This window comes from Rissa tridactyla, chromosome 14 (assembly GCF_028500815.1).
Source record: "Rissa tridactyla isolate bRisTri1 chromosome 14, bRisTri1.patW.cur.20221130, whole genome shotgun sequence".
NCBI lineage: Eukaryota > Metazoa > Chordata > Aves > Charadriiformes > Laridae > Rissa > Rissa tridactyla.
Genome location: NC_071479.1, coordinates 10,722,343 through 10,745,856, shown reverse-complemented (window position 1 = coordinate 10,745,856; position 23,514 = coordinate 10,722,343). Strand labels below are relative to the sequence as shown.

At 49.5% G+C, this 23,514-nt stretch overlaps 1 protein-coding gene across 1 annotated transcript in view; it reads left to right on the top strand.

Moving 5' to 3' along the window:
• CACNA1B (calcium voltage-gated channel subunit alpha1 B) overlaps positions 1-23,514 on the top strand; it is a 309,084-nt gene that overhangs the window by 96,956 nt on the left and 188,614 nt on the right. The window contains exons 4-6 of the mRNA XM_054220395.1: positions 10,550-10,641; positions 12,704-12,856; positions 17,068-17,255. Coding sequence (XP_054076370.1) covers positions 10,550-10,641; positions 12,704-12,856; positions 17,068-17,255 — 433 coding nt within the window. The remainder of the gene's footprint in view (positions 1-10,549; positions 10,642-12,703; positions 12,857-17,067; positions 17,256-23,514) is intronic.

Below are 23,514 nucleotides of genomic sequence, written 5' to 3'. Positions count from 1 at the left end.
CATGGACCAAAACCAGGTCATTAAATTAGCTGGCCCTAGGCATGCAGATTGGAGGAGGCGGCGTTTCCTGGGCAGAAGACCTTCCCAGCTGATAGAGCAGGCGGAGGATTGAAGGTCTTCCCTTGCACAGAGGGACTGTGGCTGTTCCCTCTGCTCACGGTAAGGTAGCATCAAAGGAGTTTTGGGTGCTCGTACACACACTAACCACGTCTGATGCTTCTTTGGTTATACCACCTGGATGGTCTCCCTCCGCAGTATGCAAGTGGCAGCGTGACCTGAGTGCAGTCCTCGGACGTAGCGTGACTCCCCATGTGCTTGTGTTGGGAGGGTGAGCACAATGAGAGTGCAGGCAGGAGGAGAGGTGTAATGACATTGTGACAGCGGCAGAGACCTGTTGTTTGTCAATATTTTGCTATAGCGTGGGGGGAAAAAAAAAGAAGGAATGCTTGAAATGCTGGTAAAGCTCTTTAGCTAAGATGGCTCAGTTCAGTTCGTGTGATGTTTTTGGGTCTCTAATTGGTCTAGTGCACAAGTACATCCTGGTGTGGATGATGCTGATGATCCTTTCTTGCCAGTTCTCATCCATCTGGCCGTGCCAGTGAGGCTTAGCTGGCCGAGTGCTGGGGAGCGGACACAGAAAGCGCGCAAATGCAGCCGCAGGAATTAACTAACAGTCCACTCTCCACCTTCCCGTTTATATTACGTGAATGTTCTTGGCTATCATTTTGCGTGATGTGTGTATCTTTGCTCATTGTCTGCCTCATCCCTAGATTGTTCCAGCATTCAGTGAAGGTGGAGTGGATGGACCCAGAGGAAAGCCATCCATCCCTCCAAGCACTCTCTCTAGAAGCTAGTGCGTGGTTCAGCTGGTGGCTCAGTGGAAAAGAAAAGCCTGCAGTGCAGAAAGGCCCAGGAGACAGTAACCTAACAAGAGGTCTCCTTTCCATGTGCCCAGCAGTGACAGATATTAAACATTGGAATAGGCTGCCCAGGGAGGTGGTGGATTCACCATCCCTGGAGGTGTTTAAAGAAAGGGTAGGTGGGGCACTTAGGGACATGGTTTAGAAGTGGCTTTTGTCAGGGTAGGTTAAAGGTTGGACTTGATGATCTTAACGGTCCCTTCCAACCTCAGTGATTCTATGATTCTATATTTTTCCTTCTCCTTCACACCAGCCCCTCATTGGTGGCTGCTCCCCGTCCCTCTCCTCCAGCTCCAGCAGCACCGGTTCAGCGCCCTGGGAGGGAAGGCTGCGCTCTGCTTCGAACCCCTTTGTTTTGCTTTTTAAAACGATAGCGTAATTTGATAGCGATGCCGTTTCCTGCTCAACTTGTGAACAACTACTTCTGGGGACGGGCCAAATGCAGAGGGCGATGTGGTTCTGGTTGCAAATAACACAGATTTGGTCACCGCTCCCGGGGCAGCCTGGCAAGGAGGCTCTCGTTTGGTGGGTACTATAAGGAAGAAGGGTTGAGACGTGCTTTTAGTGACTCAGATGTCTTGCCTCCTGCAGTGCCCGTGTTGCCCTGCTAGCCCACCTGGCAGAGAAATACAGCCCCCATCCACCTACCAGCCGTCCTGAGCCCTTTGCCCGGTTTCGAACTGCCAGCTCGGAGAGAGCAGCGGAGTCAACCTCCTCCCGGCTTTCCAGCAGAGACAGGAAAAGTAGCATCTAGTTTGGGTGACATTTTTTCATGCACGCAGGATTTGGGGGTTTGTATTTTTCAGGAAAATGGCAGCTTTAAATCAAGTAACAGAATATTTGCAGGCTTGACGTGAATTGCTTTTGCGAGAAAGGAAAACGCGTTAAAAGTCAGAATACTTCATTTTAGGATTCGACAAATGAAGCAAACAATCCCAAATGAGATTTTGTTGCTCTCTCCTTTTCCCCCTTCCCTTACGAAGTGAAAATACTTGGAACATTTTGTTGACCCTGATGTTCCCCTCTCCAAGAATCTTGTTTGCTACTGGCCTAGATCCCTCCATAGCTTGCCCGTACCCCAGAGACCGTGGGGTGGGCTGTGTGACACCAGATGTCTCCAGGAAAGTGCTCTGGGCTCCCAGCTCCTGCTCCCCATATCCTCTGATGCCAGCAACAAAATTCTGGGATGTCACAAAATTCCTTTCCAAGGGCAGAAAGCAGCCGTCTCTCCTTTGTAATGTTAATGTAGCAAGACTCAAGGTATGACCTACTTGCCAGCCACAATGAAGTTCAGGATGGTTTTAACTCCTCTGCGCTTGGTTTTCCCAGCGCGAGCTCGCTAAAATGTTTTGGATGCGTGCATTTTCCTGCCAGCTGTCACGGCTTATTGCGAACGAGCCTCCTTTTTTCCTCTGTGGCTGGGTGTGTTCGTGTCTCTCCCGCTTAGGAGCAACAAGGACCTATTTGAGCTTCATAACCAATATCCTCCTTCATCCTGGGCAGAAGCCGAGCCCTCGGCACCCTGCGAAACCTCATTTGTTCCGTATGCGTGTTGCATGCCTCTCGGTTGCCGTGTGTCTCGCTGGGGCGGAGGAGTCTCTGCCTACAGATGTTCCTCTCCCTGTCTTCTCTCTGGAGCCTGGCTCGGGAATTGCAGTCAGAAAAGTAGGTTGCAGGTGGTTTGGGGGGAGGATTCTGCTCTCATTTTGCTTTGTCTCCTCCCAGGACTCCAGAGCGTTTCTGCCACGCGAAGAGGAGGTGAGAGTTTGCGTTCACGTCCGGGTGGCTCTCTGTATGCTGAAGGCTGGTGGAAAATTTAGCGCTGGCTACAAAAGGCTCAGAAACGCGCCTGTTTGGTGTGAGGCCAAGCAATGAATTTGCTCTCTGTGCCTCTGAAACACAGCAACCCCCTACTGTTGAATATTCTCATTTCCTCGCTGTATTTTGTGCTCTGTTCCCTTCATGTTATAGCTAAAGAGAGATTTATCCTTCACCACAGCGAGCTGGTTTTCATGAGTACGGTCAGTTTTGGGACCAGCGTGTTTATATGAGGAAGGGGGTCAACCTGAGTTGCTCTGAATAAGGTGGTGTCAAGGAAAGGATTGTGACCCGGTATATTGGGTTGTAGATGTGCTTTGAAGGGAAAAAGTAGGCTTAGATGCAATATGCAAGTATGTACTTGGATGTTTCGATTTGGTGTTGGTGAGCCAAAGGAGAGGCAGAGAGCTGGCAAGCTGGGCCCTTTCGCGTGGGCTGGACTGGACAGCTGGTGGGGAAGTCACCAGCGTGGAGCCATGGAGCCAACAGATGAACCCGGTAATGCCATAAATTAAACGGTGCAATTAGCACGCCAGATCTACTTATCGGCTCAGCCCTGGTGTCGACTGCGTGTCTTTGGTAGTCAAGATAAAGCTCACACAGCATGAAATCAAACTGAGTGAAACGGGGCGTCTTTCCAAGTGCTCCCTTGCATGTAAATTTGTGTCGTGGCTGGAGAAGGAGGGAGCAGCGGGACTGACAACCGCGTCGCTGCCGTCCAAGTGACAGCCAGGCTCGCTGCTCCGGACAAGCTGACTGCCCACATCTGAGGGGCTGGCTTATGGACACCCCTTGGCTGGTCGCCTCTGTTGACCTGCCCTCAAGTCCCGGGCAAGAGAATCAGCCAGACCATGCCACCAGCATATGACTGAGCAACGTTTTCAGCGTGCGCTCTGCTGTTAAGAAGGTGGAAAATACCCATTTTGATTTGCACTGCAGCTGAGGTGCCTTCTCACCCACTACTAGCATCACCATATCCTTTTGCAGCTTTTTTTAATGCGTACAACTGGTGTGATTTCTTGTTGTGAGTCTTGTCCATTGGCTTCATCTGCTGCCAAGACTTTGTAGCTGTTCCTGGTTGGTGCATACAAGGAAAAGGGGGCAAGTGATGCCGTGTTGCCACAAGCTACCAGAGACCATGGCTCCTCCTTCTCCATAGTGCTGTCTGTTTGCTGTTGATGCTCTGGTAGTCCTTGGAGGTCGGTGCCATGGGGACCTGATGTTCCTTGTTGCAACGCTTCCAATAAACTCCGTTTCTTGTTCCCCCTCTCTAATCCATCATAACTTGCCTTCCTCCACCTGCTGCCTGAGGGACTCCACCAGAGCTCACCTTGGACCTTGTATCCTCCTGCACCCAGGAGTGTGGGGCACAGCCCTCCTGGGCAGCAGCTTCCCTGGTAGGAACCTCTGTCTGGGCGGCCACCTCCACGCATGCCAGGCTCTCCTGGCTAGGTCCATGGTTCCTGGCCGCTGCGTGGGGTAGACGCTGGAGAAGATGACGTTTCCAAATAAAGACCATTAATTCAAAGGCTGGGAGGTGCGTGGCGAGGCTGGTGGCTGTCCTGCGCTGGTTGGTGCTCTGCTGGTGTTCCTGATCCTGGAAAGTCTCGCCAGCTCCAGCCAGAAGCGTGCTGTGTGCTGGTTTGGGGTTAAAATGCTTCAGTCATTCAGGAAAGCAGCAGGCAGAGCAGCCTCCTATGGCAAATCGTTTCAGAGGGGAAAAAAAAGAAAAAGGGAAATATATATTTTAGTAAATTTTTAATGTTCTGCATATGCTTTTGAAGGGAAAACACCAGTTAAAAAGCCCAACTGCTTAAGATTAATTTTATGGGCCTTTTTTGAGGGAAATGAATCTTTTCTGTAAGAACCTCTCGATTAATTTTATGGGCCTTTTTTTGCGGGAAATGAATCTTTTCCATAGAACCTCTTATTTCAAAATAATTATTTCTTTCCACTTAATTTTTACTGTAAAATTCCCAAGTGTTCCCACAGTGGCGTGCGACCGGGAGGACCTTGCAAGTTCTCCCCTGGGGTCCCCAGCTACCGCGAGCATGGTAACAGCGATCCTCATGGTGGTGACAACTTCTGTGGGGTTCAGGGACCCTCTGCACCACCCCCCCCGGGCAGCGGAGGAGGAGTCGGGAAGGAGTGGGTAAGCAAGGGACGCAGGTAGCGCGGAGGTGATGGTCAGCCCACGGACCACCTGTAGATGGGGGAAGCATCTTTAAACTAGTCAGCCAAAAATGATGAAGATATTTATTTATTTTTCCCATTGGTTTTCATTTCCTGGGGGTCACCGGGGCTTGTTAAATATCGGTAGCCTGTACTCAAAGTCGGGGTCTAGGAACGGGGGTGATTTATTAGAGTGTGCTCCTCCAGCTGTCAGAGATTTGGGGGTCAATGCTGCCAAGGTGCCTGCATTAGAGGGGGTTGGATTGGTGGGTAAGAAGCGGTGGTTTCTTTCTTTGCATCAAACAGCTGCTGTACTGCTGGCTAGTTTCATCTTTTTTTTTTTTTGAGGGAAGCTGTCTGGTGGATATTTAGCCTCTCCTAATCCCATTGGAGTGATTGACTTGGTTCTTAGGAATGGGAGCTTGGGATAAAGTCTCTGAAAAAATAGCTGCCTCCACTTACTTTCTAGGACTGGAGTTTGTAATAAATAGAAAGGTTGCATTAAAAGCGCCTACAATTTGTGTGATTCCTCCTCTAGCAGCACCTGCCCTGGCACCAGCGTTGTCCTGTAGCAAGATCCCCTTGGGAAGCGTTAAACGTTCTCGGTAATTAATCTTGCTGCTTTTGCTGTAGCTGTATGTTATCTGCACGCAAGAAGGCCACTGACCTGTTGGAAAGGGTCCAGCGGAGGCTCAGAGGGCTGGAGCCCTCTGCTGCGAGGACAGGCTGGGAGAGCTGGGGGGGTTCAGCCTGGAGAAGAGAAGGCTCCGGGGAGACCTTATAGCAGCCCCTTCCAGTCCCTGAAGGGGGCCTACAGGAAGGATGGAGAGGGACTCTGGATCAGGAGTTGTAATGACAGGATGAGGGGGAATGGCCTCAAACTGGAAGAGGGTGGATTTAGATTGGATATCAGGAAGAAATTCTTGGCTGTGAGGGCGGTGAGCCCCTGGCCCAGGTTGCCCAGAGAAGCTGTGGCTGCCCCATCCCTGGAGGGGTTCAAGGCCAGGTTGGACGGGGCTTGGAGCAACCTGGGCTGGTGGGAGGTGTCCCTGCCCGGGGCAGGGGGTGGCACTGGATGAACTTTAAGGTCCCTTCCAACCTAAACCATTCTTTGATTCTCTGTGTGATTCTGTGAAGCTGCTGGACCGTCAGCCGCTTCCAGTTCTCCCCTGTGTGTCCAGTGCCGCCTCCGGTGCGATGTACAGAGAGGGACAGCAGGAGGCTGGGAAGAAAACGCTCTCCATCCCCTGCAGATGTGTGCGCTGAAGAAGGAGCCTGGCCGGCTGCTCTCTGCTGTGCTGGACCCGTGCTGTGGTTGCTCCTGTAAGCAGAGATGCGTACGGAATCCTCCGTATCTGTGATCATCCTTTTGCTTGGGGTGTCTCCTGCCTTTCTGTTCCTCCTCCTCTTCCTGCTTTAGGGCAGATGCAAAGCAACTCGGTCGCCTGCTCCCTGAGAGATCTTTATTGGGAAAAGCTGAAATAAATCCACTAAAAGGCCATTAGAAGAGAGGACAAGGTGGGGATGATGCTGAGGAGCAGGGTTGGCTTTTCCCTGCTCCAATCCGCAGGAATTAGAGCTCTGGGGCAAAGCTTGGAGGAGTTTCAAGGCGTTTTCTTTGGTCAGGGCTTCAGTGAGGAGATTTGTTATCGGGTGGCTCTGAAAAGTGCAGCACTGTAGGACAGCCTGTGCCTTGCTGAACCAGCACACAGAAATCCCGAGCTCTGAGGTACTTTAAGAAACAGATTGCTAATTATTTATGTTAGCATAACACCCAGGAAAGGAGCTTTCCCTTCTTTCTTTGCTTTCCGTTATACTGAACGGAATAAGCCGCTTTTATAATTTACCCCAGGCTTTGCTTCTCAAGCGTTTATCGCAAATTTGGCCTCTGTCTCTGGGAGCGGGTGTCAGTCAGAGGTTTTTTGGTGGGGGTGGTGACACAGAAAGCGGCATTTACCTGAGTTATGGGGAAAAGCGAGGAAGTCGTGCGGCGGTGCCGAGCACTGCAGGGCTCAGGATGGGTGCCCAGACCCACAGCGGCAGAGGAGCAGGGAAGGTTTGGTGCTTCCGTGCGAGGAACTCCTCACGGAGGAACTTATTTTCTTCCGCTTCAACACCTGAAGCGCTATCAGAGACAACATTCTAAGCCTGTCAAATCCCAGCGGTTCTGCACGATCTGTTAAGACGCAACAAGGGCTGCAGATGAAGATGTTTATTCTTCTTTGTGAGGTTATCTCCTAAAATCTTCTCTTTTGCTATTTTTTAACGTCTCGCAGATGATTTCCTCTTCCGGCACCGGCTCGCCCGTCACCTCTGCTTTGTTCCCTGCTGTTTGCTGTGCAGCCGGGGACACTTCGGCAGGATTGTCGGGATGGGCTTGTCAGCCGGCTCCTTTCACCTCTCTATTTCTCTTATTTTTTAATGATAATTTCTGACTTGTTCTGGCCTAACTCACAGTGGCTTCTGGGAGCTTTCAGCTGGAGCTGGGGTAAAAAAGTAAAACAGAAAGGTGGCACATAGGAAAATGCCACAACGTTAATTATTGCCCCTCACTGGGGCATTTTTCCCTGCATTATCTGTGAGCAGTTTAGAGGTATGAGCTGCTGAGCAGCTGTGAATTTGTTTTAGTTTTGTAGGGAGAAAATGCACCATCCCTGCCCTGGCACAGCTCTTTGCTGGGCTCCAGCTTTCTCTTCCCTTTCTCTGGGCACCAGATTTCTGCCAGCCAGTCCTTCGGAGCAGCGAGACCCCACGTCCCAGGGCTCCTAGGATGGACACTGGTCCCGTAACGCTTCTAAAAGCCCCAGGACCTTCTTTCACCCGGTGCCGCAGTTTGGACAGCCTGCCCGGGGCCGCAGGTTGTGAGCACATGGCATGCGAAGGCTGCAGCAGCCCGTGCTCCCTGCTTTGGTAAGGAAACGCGTTGGATGCCCACCTGGGTTTTCTCACCAACTGCCTCATTTACCTGCAAGGCTCAAACGTGGGTTTCTTTTTAGACCTAGAGTTACCACCTCATGCCCACCGGTCTTCTGTTTCTTCCACTAAAAGTGGCTTTGCTTAGGATGCAGCTGTATATTTTTTTTTTTTTTTTTTTTTACTCTCTAGGTAAAACCTGGCTGAGGTTGTAGGGGTTTTCAAGAGCAGCTGATTCACGGGCAGGTGTAGCAGCGACAGCTCAGCCGTACGGGCATGGATGGTCCGCATGGATAGACTGGTGTTTGATAGGATCCACTCCAGCCATGGGAGGCGGCGGGCTGTCGGGTGCCCCGTGCAGGTTAGCTAGGGGATCACAGCACTGGGGAGGCGGGAATTAATGAAGGATTTAGGGGTTTTGACGGGGGCAAGATTGCCGTAGTTTGAGCAGACTGTTTTTAGCATCAAGCCTATTCAGAAGACAGGGCTGGAATAAAGACCTCCAGCCACTGGAACATTTACTGGCACTGTGGGACTAATTGATGGTGTCCCCCATTCACTCCTGTTTTCTCTTTGAATTTAGAAACAAAATGATGAGCGTGTGGAGCACGGCTCCTCTCAGCTTGTACCATGAACCAGGGCTCTGCCTGATGACAGCACAAATCCATCTTAGCTCGCTGGAGACTAATTGTGTCGTTAGTAGCAACATCCAAGGTGGATGTTTAAGATTATCTTTTGACTTGAAGTGTGTGCTCTCCCTAGACTGCAGAGTTTTATAAGTGAGCAATTAAGTTGGGAGGATGGAGGGAAGGGAGAAGAGGAACGAAATCATTGGCACGGGCGCAGAAGATTAAATTAGAAGTCTCTGCATGCAATGGTTCTTGGTTTAAATTGTCTCCTGTTGCTTATGCATCGATAGAGCTGATGTAATGTAAATTTTCTGGTCGTGAAAGCGCAGGAACAGGTGTCCTATAGAATAGATACTCTGCTCCTCGGGTCCTGGCTTGCTGCTGCCTCTCTTGCCATCCAACATCTCAGCATGCTTTTTTCCTGATCTCCAGCACCTCCTGCTGATGGAGTCTGGCCCTTTCCGCACAGCGATGCTGATCCTGCTCTTCCCTGGCCCGTGCTTGGCGGCTCTGCTAAGTCAGTCAGTAAGTCAAGGACAAGGTTTTTATCTGAGCGTGGCTGTGCTGTCAGTGCTCCCTACACGGCCACGTCCCGCGCTGCTGAGTTTGCCAGACGTCCCGCGTAATCCATGTTACGTAGAACTCTATGTCTCGTTTTGAAAAACTCTGCTTTTTCTTGGAATTTTTTTTTTTTTTTATGGTAGCTGGCCACTTTGCTGAATGCTCAGCAGCCTGTTAGCAGGTACGGAGAAAAAGGGCCCAGGTGAATCACGGGTGCGCACTGCGGGTGCTCTGCACCTCCTGGAGCATCTCTGTGCTCAGGCATGGGACACTCGCAGTGTCTGGGTGCTTAATCCCCAGGGCACCGCCTGGGGTTCACTGCCCAAGTCTGGCAGCTTCCTTCCAGCTCGGGCACCTCTGGAATTCCGCTTTTCAGGCAGGTTTGCAGGTCCCTCTTGGGGAAGGGTTGGTGAAATGCCGGGTTATGGTCACGGTTGGGTCCCCAAGGGCAGCGCTTTCAGCGGTTGTGGTTAATGAAGTGGTGGCACCTTGTACAAGTGGTACCAGGTGGCTGTGGACTTGCAGACCCCATTGGTGGGCCGGTTGCTCAGCCGCCACCACCTTGGTAGAACCGTTTGGGGACAAACCTGGCAAAAACTGATGGCAATTGCTTATCGTCACTTTAAATGGTGCAGTCGACGGGGAGCTGATGAGAGGGTTTTTGCTCAGAACTAACTGTGTGGTTGGCTTGTGGTAGGGGAGCCCTGTCTCAAATCAAGAATATTTTTGTGGAGGCATCATAGGAAGTGCTGCAGTAATTAATGGACGCCGTTTTGCCATGCTCTCTGCGGGGTAGCGTGCCTTGCAGGGCCTTCGCTTAAGGAGATTGCATCCTCGCGGCTGGTGGACGCTGTGACAATATTTCTTCCCTGGCTGTGCCCTAAAACAGCGAAGCCATTTCATTTTCTGTGCAGAGCACTTAGATTTTTAAGAATCATTCCGGTTTGGGGGCTGTATTTCTTATCAGAGTTACTGCCGCGTATCAGAGGAAATACTTGCACCCCGCTCTCTGGATATTCTCCTCAAATAAGATGCTCTGGACAAAAATTAATTCTGCACACGCGGAGTAAACTGTATAACTAGAAACTGCTTCAGATATTAGGGAACACCAGACATCAGGACTTGAGGGGCTTCTGAATTTATTGCAGAGAAAACCTCTGGCAGGTAATTTCTAGCCTAACTCATCTCCTAAAAATTAGCGTATGCTTTCCTATACATATAGGGTGCTGCTCTTTGCCGGCCAGAGCCGGTCCTGATCGCTTTGTTCAAATGCCCTCATAAGCAGCCAGATATCGCACCTTTTCTTATAGTCCAAGCAAGGCTCAGCAGCTCTGGAGGACTGTGTGAACTGATGATTTTCAGTGGACACCATTTGCAATGTGATCGCAGGTATAAAATTCAAAGCAGCTGGGACGTTTGCTGGTTTTATGCAACATTTACCCGTGCTTTGGAAAAAGGAATTTGCATTTAATCTCTTTTGTTTTTGTTTTTTTTTTCTTTCCCCCCCCCCACCCCTCTCTCCCCTTTTCCAATTAGGATTCTGGCAACTGCTGGGACTGATTTTGACCTGCGGACCCTGCGAGCCGTCCGGGTGTTACGACCCCTGAAGCTTGTGTCTGGAATCCCAAGTGAGTGTCGTGATAATGTCATCTTCACAGCTGAAGGTGCTCTATCGCTTTTGGGGAGTTACGTGCTGTCCCGAGCAGTGTTTTTTTTTTTTTTTCCTCTACTTCTTTGCAGTCTGTGGCTCTTGCCCTTACTAGGTTCTATTCTTTGTCATCCCGTTTTGTGTACAGTGCTCTGCTTTCAGCACTGCGCTCCCAAATTTGCAGGTGAGCAGCAGGGAATCGTCCTAGGACTCCTTTGCCTTTGGGGTTGAATTAATTCTCTGGGGTGTGAAGACCCGAAACTCTAATTTTGCAGCTTCCAGGCCTCCAGCCCTGAGCCTGGATCTTCTGACAGGTTTTACCAGCTGAGCGTCTTGCACTGGGGATTTTACCCCTTTAATAATGGGGCGGGGGGAGAAACAAGAAAGGGAAAGAGCAGATAGAACTTGGTCTTACCTACTCAATGGGCAACTTGATATATTTTACATGCTAGTGTGAAGGGTCTGAATGCTCCAGTGAGGAGCGGCCTTGTGCCTTGCTGGTGCCCTGAAAGCATCAAAGTCCCCACACCGTTCCTTACTGCCTTTTTATTTGTTGCAGTTCGCCAGCTCCTCTGCCTGCTAGCGGGGGATCTCTCTCAGGAGTGTATTTCATTTCTGAGTGTGGAATAGAGAGACTTTTTTTTTTTTTTTCCCCTCCAGCAAGAGCCCGGTGCAAGGGAACTGCTGCTCCGGGGGATGCTCTGCTCTTCCCTGCACGAGCCCCTCGGCAGCCAGGCAGATCCCGCTCCTCCGGGGTGGCATCAGCTCCCCCACCTCCCCGGCTGCTTCCGGACCGAAACGTTGGTGCTGCAGAAATCCAGCAAAGGTTTCTGCTTTGTAACAACATCAAAATTCCCTGCAATCGGCATCCTTTTGTGGGCAGGGCTTGAATCTGAATTCCCATGCAGGAGAGGCCCTTGGCTGGGCTTGGGAAAGGTGTCGTTTATTAACAGGATCTCTGAGAAGGAGATGCTGCTGGCTGTCTTGTCTTGGACTTCTTGCCTGTGCCAGGCAATGTGATGTGGTAGTGACAGTCTAAGTGTGTCAGAGAAGTAAGGTGGCCCCTCAGGGGTGTCCCCGTCCTGGTGCGGGAGCCAGGAGGACGCGGCTTTTTTTTTTTTTTTTGATGTGTCCTGAACCAGCACAATATTTTCCCACAGCCTGTTATTTGCTCTCGTGTTCTTAGCGATGCTGTGAAAGCTGTGTGCTGTGGTGGATTTTTGTTTTTTTTTTTTTCCTGTAGTGAATGTACAACCTTGAGGTGCATTCGTACACAGCATGGCATGTGCGTTTCTTCTACGCTCTCAGTATTTTTCCCGTCCGACAGATCTTCATGCCTTTATTTTTTCTGCATGCACTTGTATTGACCTCAGCAGTGCTGTACAAGGTGACAAGACAATGAAGATCCTTCATTCGCCATACCTTAGGGCAGGCCACCAAGGTGGCTTTCAGCTGCTGCTTATCGCTGAAGTTTTTTTTGTTATGTGCGTCCGTATGACGTTATCTGACACCTCCATCTCTCCAGCCTCTCTCGCCTTATCTCCCCTGGTTTTAATTGAAAACGAGTTTTAGTGCCAGTGAACAAAACTATGGATGGATAGCTCTGGAGACAGGGTTTTGTTTCTCCAGGGGCGGGATGTGATAGGCACGGCAGCATCCCGGCTGTTCCCCGTGTCATGGAGGGAGAGGCAACTCCGGGCTCCCTGGGATGGGGGGTACCACGGCAGTGCCCAGCTCTGCTGCTGCAGGGTCTGCCTTTGGGAAAAGTCTTTTTTTTGTATCTCTAAAGCTTAAGAGACCTTTGAATCTGTGATCTGAAGAAAAGGGGTTGGAAAAAGATAGCTCTCTTGATTGTCTCTCTCGCGTCTCGAGTGCATTATGGCTGGAGCAACTTTTTTATGGCACCCTGGGAAAAGCAGCTTTGCTTGGTGTTGCCAACCCTAAACTTCCCCGTAGGCAGCCCCTCTGTCCTACCTTGCCCCTACCCCCAAGCCCTGGTTTTCCTTCCCTCACTGATTACGTGTTTTTCCTTGTCCCCACAGGCTTGCAGGTTGTCCTCAAGTCCATCATGAAGGCGATGGTGCCCTTACTTCAGATTGGGCTGCTCCTCTTCTTCGCCATCGTGATGTTTGCCATCATCGGGCTGGAGTTTTACATGGGGAAGTTTCATAAAACCTGCTTCTCTAATGAGACGGGTGAGCTTCCAGCTTCGCTTCCCTCCCAGCGTATCCTCATGATGCTTCTAGTCCCCTCCGTCTCATCGGGATGCTTTCTGTCCTGCTCTTCTGTTGCTTTTCCTTTTCCCTGTCTACATTTATTGCATTTTCTCCCTCTTTACCCACCTACGTTAAGAGTTAACAAGACTTTTGTGTTCACCCTACACGCACAGGGACAGATTCTCCTCTCTGTTACACCACCACCGTGTCCGTGATGCTCTGGGTCTACACAAGAGTGAGAGGAAGGTGCTTGGGGATTCCTCTCATGGGACAATTTTTTCATAGTAGAAACGAGGAACCAAATTCCTGTTGTTCCAGATTGTTGAAGGGTGGATTGTTGTGGTGGTGTGGTTTTTTTTTTTTTTGTTGTTATTTTCCTGATTTATTGGTCTCTGTTTACATTTTTGTTGGGTTTAGTTCTATGAACAGCTGCTGAACGTTGAGTTTCCTTGCAAGGTTTCTGGGGCAAGTTGTCTGCGGATGAGAAAAGTTTGGTGTGAAATAGTAAGATTGGAAAGACTGGGAGTAACCGTAAAATAATAATAATTAAAAAAAAGGATAACAGATAGAAGGCGAGGAGCCCTTTGATGGAGAAATGATAAAAAAGTCCTTCAAACAGAGAAGGGGAAGGGACGTTGGGCACCGCAGGGTAGGTGATGTGTCTGCCTGTGAATGAGCGATAAACCGCAGAAGATGGAGGTGGGGAGGAGTGATGTCCAGAGACCCTCGGCCGGCACCACCTGCCACGTCAAAGCCAGCTGCTTGTCCACAGCTCAGAACTTGTTCCAATTTAAAAAAAAAAAAAAAAACCAAACCATTTTTTTCCACGTAATTTTTTAATATCCCTTTATAGCAGTGCTAATATGTGTTGGTTATCTGGGCTACCCACAGACGAAAATGTGGTTCTTGTCTCCAAAAGACTGCAATTTAAGGTACAATTTGACCATCTCTAAAACACAGTCGTGTATTTTCAGTGATTATCGCTAATAGATCTTAATATTGATTTATTTATATGCATTCAAATGGTAATAAAACAACATCCCTGCCAAATGTCTGGGCATCCTTCACAGCGCTTTCTAACAACAACACGGAAACAGTTGAATATATTCAGTTTACACAGAGCTTTGCAAAAGCAGGCTGAGATTATTTTGTTGCTTATGTTCCTGCGTAACCTTAGAAAAAACATAACACAAGTTGTAAAGGAGAGCCAGGTGGTGTGGCTTGTGAGCAAACCACGACGATTCCGGGAAGAAATGAATTTTTGGACTGGATTTGTAGGAGAGGGAAATGTTTTTTGCAGGGGGCCGCGTGTTCCTGCCGAGCAGAGCAGGTCCCAGCCCCTGCAGGGTCTCTGGGGCTGCTGCAGCAATTACGGAGGAATAATAACAATGGTGACAATGTAGGTGTGTAGGAAGCAGAAGCGTTCTCGGTGAGATGGCAGGGAGAAAGCAATTATGAGCAGGTTTGCATTTTCTAGGAGGGTTTTCAGGTCTGTTAAATTATACAGCCAAGGTGGGTGATTTTTTGCATCCTTCATCCGCAGGCAGCAGCTGCGTCCGAGCTCTGAGGCTCCGTCGTTAATGGTCCAACTTTAGCCAGTGGGATAAAAACAAGAGCGACTTTTTTTTTCTTTTTTCCCCTTCCCCCAGAAACTAGTTAACATAAAAGGGAAAATTAAAACCCAAAGGTGTTTGTGTTGTCTGCAGACAACTCTCTGACATCAGTGATGCCCGCGATCTCCCTCTGCCAGGCTTGGGGACAGAGAACAGATTTTTGTCATGCGTAATGTCGTGCCTAAGTGACCCTTGCTTGCTGGGTGGCTCCCAGCTAGGAATTGGGAGTGCAGCCCAATAACTGTTGTGCATGTCACGTATCTCCGCATCCCAGCACCTGGCATCTCGGTGGGAGGACGTGGAGTGGCCGGGCTCAGCTCTCCCCGAATCCGCTCGCCGGGCGGTGTGGGAAGGTGCCGGGATTTACAGGCACCGGCCCCTTGCTTTTCTCAAGGGCTGCCGAAGCTGGTTGTGGGATGAATTATGGGGATCGATTCCACCTGCTGGGCGGGAAATGGCGCAGTGGTGTTTCTGGAAAGGCGGAGAGCGGTGAGGTTTCCTGGCGCTGCGGTCCCTTGCGAGCGGAGCAGCAGAGCATCCCGCAAAGCCATCAGCCCAGCCTTTTAAACCCTAAGTGCTCATCAGCTCCAAAGAGGTGCATTAACCAGGCCAGGCTGATACCGCGGGCTCCAAAGGCTGGCTCGAGTGTGGAAATGTGAACCTCGTTAAAGAGATGCCTCTGTCAGAGGGCAGCAAATGGAAGGAGGCGTTGCTCGTGCTTGTTTCTGTTCCAAATCCCCAAAGTGAGCAAACTCCTGGGATTTTTCCTGGAATCAGGAGCCACAGGAGAAGTGCTGGCTGCAGCTTTAGTGCATCATGGAGGGAACTGAGTAGAGGTGTCAACGGCAAATGTTGTTACAGCCCTGCTAATCCAATAGCCCTGGGTAGGTCAGTAATAAACTGCAATGAAGAGGGAAGCTGGGGACCAAATTATGGCAGAAGGGTTGTTTAAGGCCTTTGCCACTCAGCCTGTTCTAAGCTAGTGGAAATGTTTCTCTATTTTAATGAAAAATGGGTAAAAATTAATGGCAGCCCATGTTCCAGTGGATGCCTGACTTGTTTTCCTCTCCCTGCATCCTCCTTGCTGTGCTGTTCTGCTGACACAGGACCATTTTTCAACAGCTGCCCCAGCCCAAGTGCCCTGAAGATGCTCCAGGAGAGGAGGGCATCACATTTGTTTCCCATTTCTCCTTGAGAAACTCCCCTTTTCTCTGTCTTTCCCCAGCCATGGGAGTAGGGGCGGGTTCTGGTCTCTTTTTAAAAAAGGAAAAACCAACCCAACCCTTCATAGTTGATGCGCATTGCGTTTTTAAGAGCATTACCTGGCAACAAAAGGTTGAACAGAGACAAAACTGGATGCTCTTTTAAGGCGCACTCACCGATGGTCTGCGAGAGCCAGATTTGGTATTTTCTTTTTTGCAGCCTTGTCTCACTAAGCCCTTGTGAAAGCCTGTGGTGACCCATATGGGAGCTGGAGAGAGATGCCCTGCGTTAAGATGATGAGTCAACAGGAAAACACGTCACACACACACACACACACATGTATATATATCCTGGAGCCACAGTGACAATCTTGTTTTCCTCCTGCAGGCTTTGCTCTGTGGAATGATTATTCCTAATTATTGTTAGTGCTGATGTTGTTTTCCCCTAGTGAATTTGATTTTGTGCAGTTTGCTGCTCCATTACCATAACGTGTCACTTTAATATTTCCCGAATTGCATCTCTGTGTAAATAGGAATATTACTTAGTATATTTATTTACTTTGAAAACCCAGCACTTTAGTTTTCCAAACTGCTGCTTGCAACATCACTGGGGGGCTGCAATGCTTCACACTTCACAGCTGACCCTGGAGGACACTGGCCACCCTTCTGGCCATCCCTTGTGATCCTTAAAGATGACAGACTCATCCGCCCTTGCCTTCTCTGGGTCTGAAATGAATCTCAGCAGAGAAAGCAGACAAGCTGACAGCTGGATGCTGTCCCTGCCACGTGTACCTGCGCTTCACAGCGTTGTCCTGGGGGGCCAGGAATACGAAGCTTACGGAGGGGCTGGAGCTCATAGTTCACCTCGCAGGCTGCTGTGGTGGTACTGCCTTGGGACAAAGCCAGGGGCTCCTCATGCAGCTGTGGTCTAACATCTGTACCTGCACGATTTTGGGGCTACCCGCAAGAAGCTCTTGCTTAAGCCACTTTTGCTTTAATGTTATAGTGCCAATATTTATCAACTAGCTAAAAGGTATGAGGGTGTATCGTTGGCTTACAGTGCTTGAAGTAGGCATCATCCCCACTGTGCTTCTGGTGGCATTTCTTGTGTATGACATGGCTGAACACTGGGGCAAACTATAAATTATGGGCACTTCGGGGATGGCTCTGCTCCATCCTGCCACTAAGCTGTCTCTTGTAACGTAGCAGTATATAAACGATTGCGTGGTCACAATGTCTTTTCCATGCCCATAGTGGCACCAGGAAGCCTGAAATGGACATTACATTGATGCAGTGGCGCAAGGAGGATGCAGCAGCACCAGCTGCTTGACTGGCTTCTGCTGGTAACTTTTCTCCCTGCTGTTCTTCTCTGCAGGTGATGAGGTGGGAGATTTTCCTTGCGGAGAGGAGCCTCCTGCCAGGCAGTGCGAGAGCGGGACCACCTGCAGGGAGTACTGGCAAGGGCCCAACTACGGCATCACCAACTTTGACAATATCCTCTTTGCTGTGCTCACCGTCTTCCAGTGCATCACCATGGAGGGATGGACAGACATCCTCTACAATGTGAGTCCGCTGGTGGGGCTGTAGGACTCCTGGGGTGCCGTTACACGTCATGTTAGGTTGGAAAAGGTGGTTCTGGAAAAAAAAGTAACTTAGTTTGTGCACTTCTCCCCTATTGATTATCACCTCACTCTGCTTTATAGGAGGTTCCTATTTTCTTGAGGGTTGTTCTGTGGGTCCTGTAAGAATCTTTGAACTACTATGGTGGCCTGTGGTGGTTTGAGGCTGCAGACTTGGTTGCCTGCAACACGCTGTCTTGTGTCAGTGGAGTGTTGCCACGTGTAAGAATTGGTGTGTGTCGCTCCAAGATGCTGGTGTGCTCTGCTGTAGCATGGGTGGGTGAGAAGGAGCATGTTCTCACGACGTCTCATAGAAAATCTGTTACCAAATTGCACACTATAGGGTAGCAAAATCAGTGACTTGTTAATATTTCGTACCTTGAGGTTTCATACCTCTTTTGACTTGTTCTAACCTTCATGATCAAATTTGTAAGCTATATCGATGAACAGCATCTGCTGGATGTTCGCACAGAGACCCAGCACTAGCTTTGGCAACTCGAATTCAGTTTTATGAAGCCTTATAAAGTCACCTTCACGCCTGGTGTGACTCTGGCTGCAGAGAAGATACACTGCACCAGGCTGAATTTCCTCGCCCTAGGGTCTGCGCTGGCTGTGCCTCCTGCCAGCCGGGACCACGACTGTCACAGCCCCTCAAGGTCAAAACCTCTTGGTCAGTTTTACTATTTCCAGTCTTACAAAGAGTAGGGCAGACTCACCCAATTAGCAACAACAGAACACTCCGCTGTCTTTCAGGCACTGTGATGCTCTTGTTTTGCGTCTGTAATTTATACCTACCCTTTTGAGGTGTCCTGCCTTGAGCGGCAACCACCTAACCCTTATCACAGGCTGGGAATAGAGCCCTTCGGCTGGTTTCCAGCATCTGTATCGTATTTCCTCGCAAAATGTGACGGCTGCTCTTCAGGAGCTGTAAGGGACCTGTGGATCTGTCACAGACCTGTTGTCCCCAGCTTTGTGGTTTGCTTGGGTCTTCACGCATTGCTGCAGTGGGTGTGAAGTGCTATGGTTTGGGTCTGGAGGATGGCCCGGCTGTTTCGTACTACCGTTTTCTATGGTAGTGAAGGACTCTATCAAGCACAGGGGCAGGAAGGAGAAAACCAATGTATGGCTACGCTGGCTGCTTCTTTCTGTGGACTGTAGAAGGAAGGAGAATCTGAGAGCCGTGCATAGGTGATCTGAGTTACCCCACACTGTCCTAGCCAGAAGTGCCAGAGTGGAAAAATAATTAAGTTAGGCATTAATAATGCCTCCAGACCATTTCACTGGCCAGTTGGACTACAAAGTATTCAGTCTGCTTCATTATAGGCTCTAGACCCACGCTGGGCTCTTTTGCTGAACTCTTGAGCAAAGGGCTGTGAGGGCTTCTGTAGCAACAGGAAAGTATTATTAATATTATCCACAGTAAATTGCAAGGTACAATTCTGCTGTGTTTGAAACCAATATATCTGATTTATTACCTTCTCCATTCATTGCTCCGTTCCTCCATTTCTACCCAGTCTCTGCCACTTAGAGCGATCTCTAGAAGGGCCCATTTCCCCACTGCATGCCCTCCCCTTGCCCTGAAACTGCAGCACACCACCCCTTTCTCCCATTCTCATTCAGCAATCCCGCTCCTTCCTTCTAGTGCCAACTGTTGTAAGAAAAGCCCATTAGCATCCTGGATGGAATTGATTAATCAATACGTGGTGTATTAGATCATCTTCTCCCAAACCGCCTTTTGTACCACTTGCAAAAAACAGAGCTTACTATCGGGGTATTGATTTTGGGGGTTGCTTTCAAAAACTATTATAGTATCATTTTAGATACCCATTAATCTAATTGGAAACAGATGCCTGGATGAGATGCAGTTGAGTATTTGTCGTTTAATGTCAAGCCTTGTCCGAGAGCCCAGCTTCGGCTTTAACGCTTGGTGGGTTCGTGTCTCTGACAGGTGTGAGGCCCCGTGGACGATCTGCTTGTTGGGTGGAGGGCGAGTGGCGCGTGTCATGCCATAGGACCACTCAGCAGATGGTGTTAGTGTCACTAGTGCCAGCAGCCACCTCTCCCCGTCTCCCTTGGGCCTGCCCTGCGTGCTGTGTCCCCCCCTCCTTGTGCGGCTCTGCTGGCTGAGGAGCTGGCTGTGCTTTTGCAGGTTAGCGGCTGAGAAAAGATGTGGGTGGAGAAGACCCACTCGGTGCAGCCCTTAACTTTTTCACAGCTTCAGTCATCTGCTGTTTGCTGGCCGCTTGGCGTTCCTCTTGGTTTCTTCTGTGCCTACTCTAAATTCATCAATTTTTAAAGCAAAACAAAAGCCCAAACCACGCGGCAGCAGTGCCTGAAAAGCCAGCATGGTGGGGGCTTGTGGATGCAGTTGTCAGAGTGCGCAGGGATAACAACGCAACCAGTCTGTCCATCCAGCACCAGTCAGTTCAGCAACTGCGCGTTAATGCTGCCTGAATCGGCTGGATCCCTACTGGACCCATACGGGGTTGATATGGGAAGAAGCTGGAAGACGTTACCTCTTGCATCAGAACTTGAATGGTGGGGTAAGTGGGCATGTGTCAGGGTCCTCCTCCTTGGTTTGTGGAGGATGGGAAGTAAGCCAGCATGTTTAGGCTCAGACAACGGGTGAGTGTCAGAGGTTATCACTTGCTCAGGGAGCTTTGATTCACAATTTGGGTTCTCCACTGATGACGAGAATGGTTTTGGCCAGGAAAACTTTGCTGCAATGGTGGGGCTACTTTCCCTGCCAGGCCCAGCCTCTGGTCTCCTCAAGGAAACCAGCATTCCCCTGGTGCAGGATATTCCTCAGAGCTGAGCTGAGAACCTACTTTCAATGTTTTGCTTACTTAAGATTTGCAGAAGGCTATGGGATCACAAGAGGCAAGACGCTGCCTATGTAAGCTGTGATTACACGTTAGTAAGAAAACAGGCTACTAGGACTTTTTCTTCCACGAACTAACTAGAAAGCGGGGAAGGCCACTGTTCCTCAGGCTTGGCAGAGCCCTTCCTTCCTTGGCAGAGGATGGGGCCAGGCTCTTTTCAGCGGTGTGCAGTGTCAGGTAACGGGCACAAACTTGAGCATAGGAAGTTCCACCTCAACATGAGGAGGAACTTCTTTACTGTGAGGGTGGCAGAGCCCTGGCACAGGCTGCCCAGAGAGGTGGGGGAGTCTCTGTCTCTGGAGACATTCCAACCCCGCCTGGACGCGTTCCTGTGCCACCTGCTCTGGGTGACCCTACTCTGGCCAGGGGTTGGACTGGGTGATCTCCAGAGGTCCCTGCCAACCCCACGATTCTGCGATTCACTCCTCCTTTTGTGTGCCACCGCCAGATGTTGGGTTTGGGGGGGCAGGTTTGTTGCCTTGCTCTGCAAACCCTCTCCCTTCCTGCTGTTAGAGCAGACACCCCACACACGGTCCATTCTTAGGGCTGAAATCCCTTTGATGCCAGACAGTCTAGGACCGAGACCCATTAGGGGGAAGTTGAGGTTAGGGACTGCTTCCTTAATGGGCCATTCATTTCTTTCTGGAAAATGGTGACTGATTGATTGCCCTGCATCAACAGGGCTTTGTTAGTGCTCCCTCCTGCTACTACATTTGTTGCAGGGTGTTCAGAAGAGCTAGGTTTTTAAGTTTGCCGTGGTGATGGCTGGGGTCAGTCGCAGAGTGAGACCTGCTTTACCGTTAATTTAACCAAGAGAGAGAGTTTACCCCTTCCTGAAAGCGGCTTCGAGCTTGAAAAGCTGGTCTGTGGTGGCACCAGGCAAGGTGAAGAGTTTGATGTAAAGTGATGCTCGGGAAAGAAGGAGCTTAGTTTTGAGTTGGATGGTTTGGCTCAGGTCTTTCCAAAGCAAGAGGTTTGCTGTGAGGGTTTATTCAGTCGTTTCCAAAGGCTTGAGGTGACGTTATATGTGGTCCAGATGCAGCCATCCTACAGGTTTGGAGAAAAATAGCATCGAAGGCTAGGCTTTGCAGCAAGTAATCTACCTTGCAGACATTCACTCCTCCTCTTGTGATAAATTGAGGAATCAGGAGGGCAGGGAGAATGCAAGTTCACGAATCTCAGCCCAATTTTTCCTTGCTGATCCACTGTTTATACTTTCCCAGAGTTTCATTGCAATTAGGGCCAATGAAAGCTTTCTAGCAAGACTTTATCTGGAAGGTGATTTATGCTGGAAGCAAAAAAGACTGAATCATCAATCGGATGAAATGCTTTAAGAATTAGCTGGGGGAAAAAACCCCTCCTTCCTGAATCAGCAGCACAATAGCATTAGAGCAATTGCTCCAAACAAGCACTTCTGTGAGCTGCAGATCTCTCAGCTGTGGCCTGTTTCTACTCAAAAAGGTCCCATGAGCAACAGGTGATTTAGGCAAGTTGCTGCATCTTGAGAGCAGGGAAGAAACTTTTCTCCAGCAAATGGAGTGTGCTTGCCTCCTGCTAATTCAAGGCTTCAACGTGATCTGGGAATGCATTAAAATAGAGTAACTAAACTCTTTTCCTCAGTGTGGGAGGACTCAGTGTCAGTGTCTGGTGTTGTGAAGAGTTTTTCAGTCTAATCCAGTGCAGGTAGATCAGAAGTCCCTGAAGTATGGGCAGAGCATCTTCTAGACCATGAAATCAGGGAAAAAGCTACCTAGAGCACCAGCTCATTGTGGGCTGCTCAAGTACAACGTGCCCTAGGGTAACAAACCTGATTTCTTTTTCTGCAACTGGGACTAGTTTAGTCCCAGGCTGGTCCAGTGGCAGTTGTGCCTCTCAGCAACGTAAACCAGCCCCTGCACAGGGCTGATGCATCCATCCTGCGTCCTGGTTTGGTGGCGCTGACCCGGGCTCTGCTCTGGGTGCTCTTGCTCAGGGCAGGCACCTTCTGCGGTAAGTTGTGGTCCCCTGGAGCATCACACTGGGGTTGGGGGCGATGTGAGGCAGCGAGGGTTGCTGCCTCCACTCTGCTTCTACCCGAGGGAGCCGCTACTGAGGTAAGAGGTAACTAGTGATCAGTGTATCTCTTGGGACCATTATGGGAATTTATTCATTAGCTCCCATAAAGTGTTTTAATATGCTAAGCATTACCACGCTGCAATTGTTATAAGCATAGCTGTCTGACAACAACCTGTGGCTGCTGGAGCTTGAGGATGTTAGCATTGCTGAGGGAGGAGAACATTCCCAGTGGTGGCCTCCAAGCTCTTGGCAAACTAAGGTGCAGAGTCTGGGTAAAGAAAATTGAGGCTGAGTGTTGTTGGGTCCAAAAATAGCGGTGGGAGGAAATAATGCAGATAATCAGCAAGGGAAACTGTGGTGTCCTGGGATCTGAGTCCTCATCTTCCTCCAGATCTAGTTTTCAAGTTTAAACAATGGTATTTCAGATCATCTTGTTTACATGCTTAGTGTTTGTGAATGACAGTGATTCATCTATTGCATATTGCTAATATAGGCTGTTTGGAGGTGTAGAACTCTTTAAAGAGATAATAGTAAAACTCCTGTTTTCCTTTTCTGTAGTAGTAATTCTGAGTTTTTCCCATGCAAGAACCTTACTGTCCATCATGAAATACTCTCCTGCCTTTGTTTCTGATTCCCTTGGGAAGCTCACCGTGTTTTCCAAAGTGAGAAAAGCCTAAAATTCTTGTCCCTGCCCATGAATTGCCCAATTAAAACAATTCTTTTACTATGCTGAGTAGAAGCATTCATTACAGAGCCTGCAACCAGAGAAGAGACACACTGGTAACCTTCAATGAGATAGCTTGGGTAGACCAAGCACGTTAGCTGTGGTTAGCTTGGAGCACGATGCTTTCCATTGTATACCGGGTAGATTAGGAAGGGTTTTGAGCTCCTTGCTGCAGTCATTACACAGCCAGCACCGGTCAAGCCAGTTGGTCTGTACCCATCTGTGAGGTGTAGTCATGCCTTTGCAGTGGAGGTACATGATGAGCTTCCAAGGAGTTGAGGAGAGTGGTTTGTGGTTCCAGTTCTCCCACAAAAAATCATGGGTCAAACACGATTCATCTGAAGTTGGCAGAAGTCTTGATGTTGACTTTCAAAGAGCTGGATTTTCACCTTTTATCTTCTCTCTACAGGAGTTCAAAGCTACATGGTGGAATTTGCTTTGCAAAACAGGGACTCCTTGCAGGAAAGGAGAAATGTCAAAGTGTACACTCACTGTCTTTTGATCTTAATGGCAAGAGATTTTTCATGTTCCTTCTATTTTCT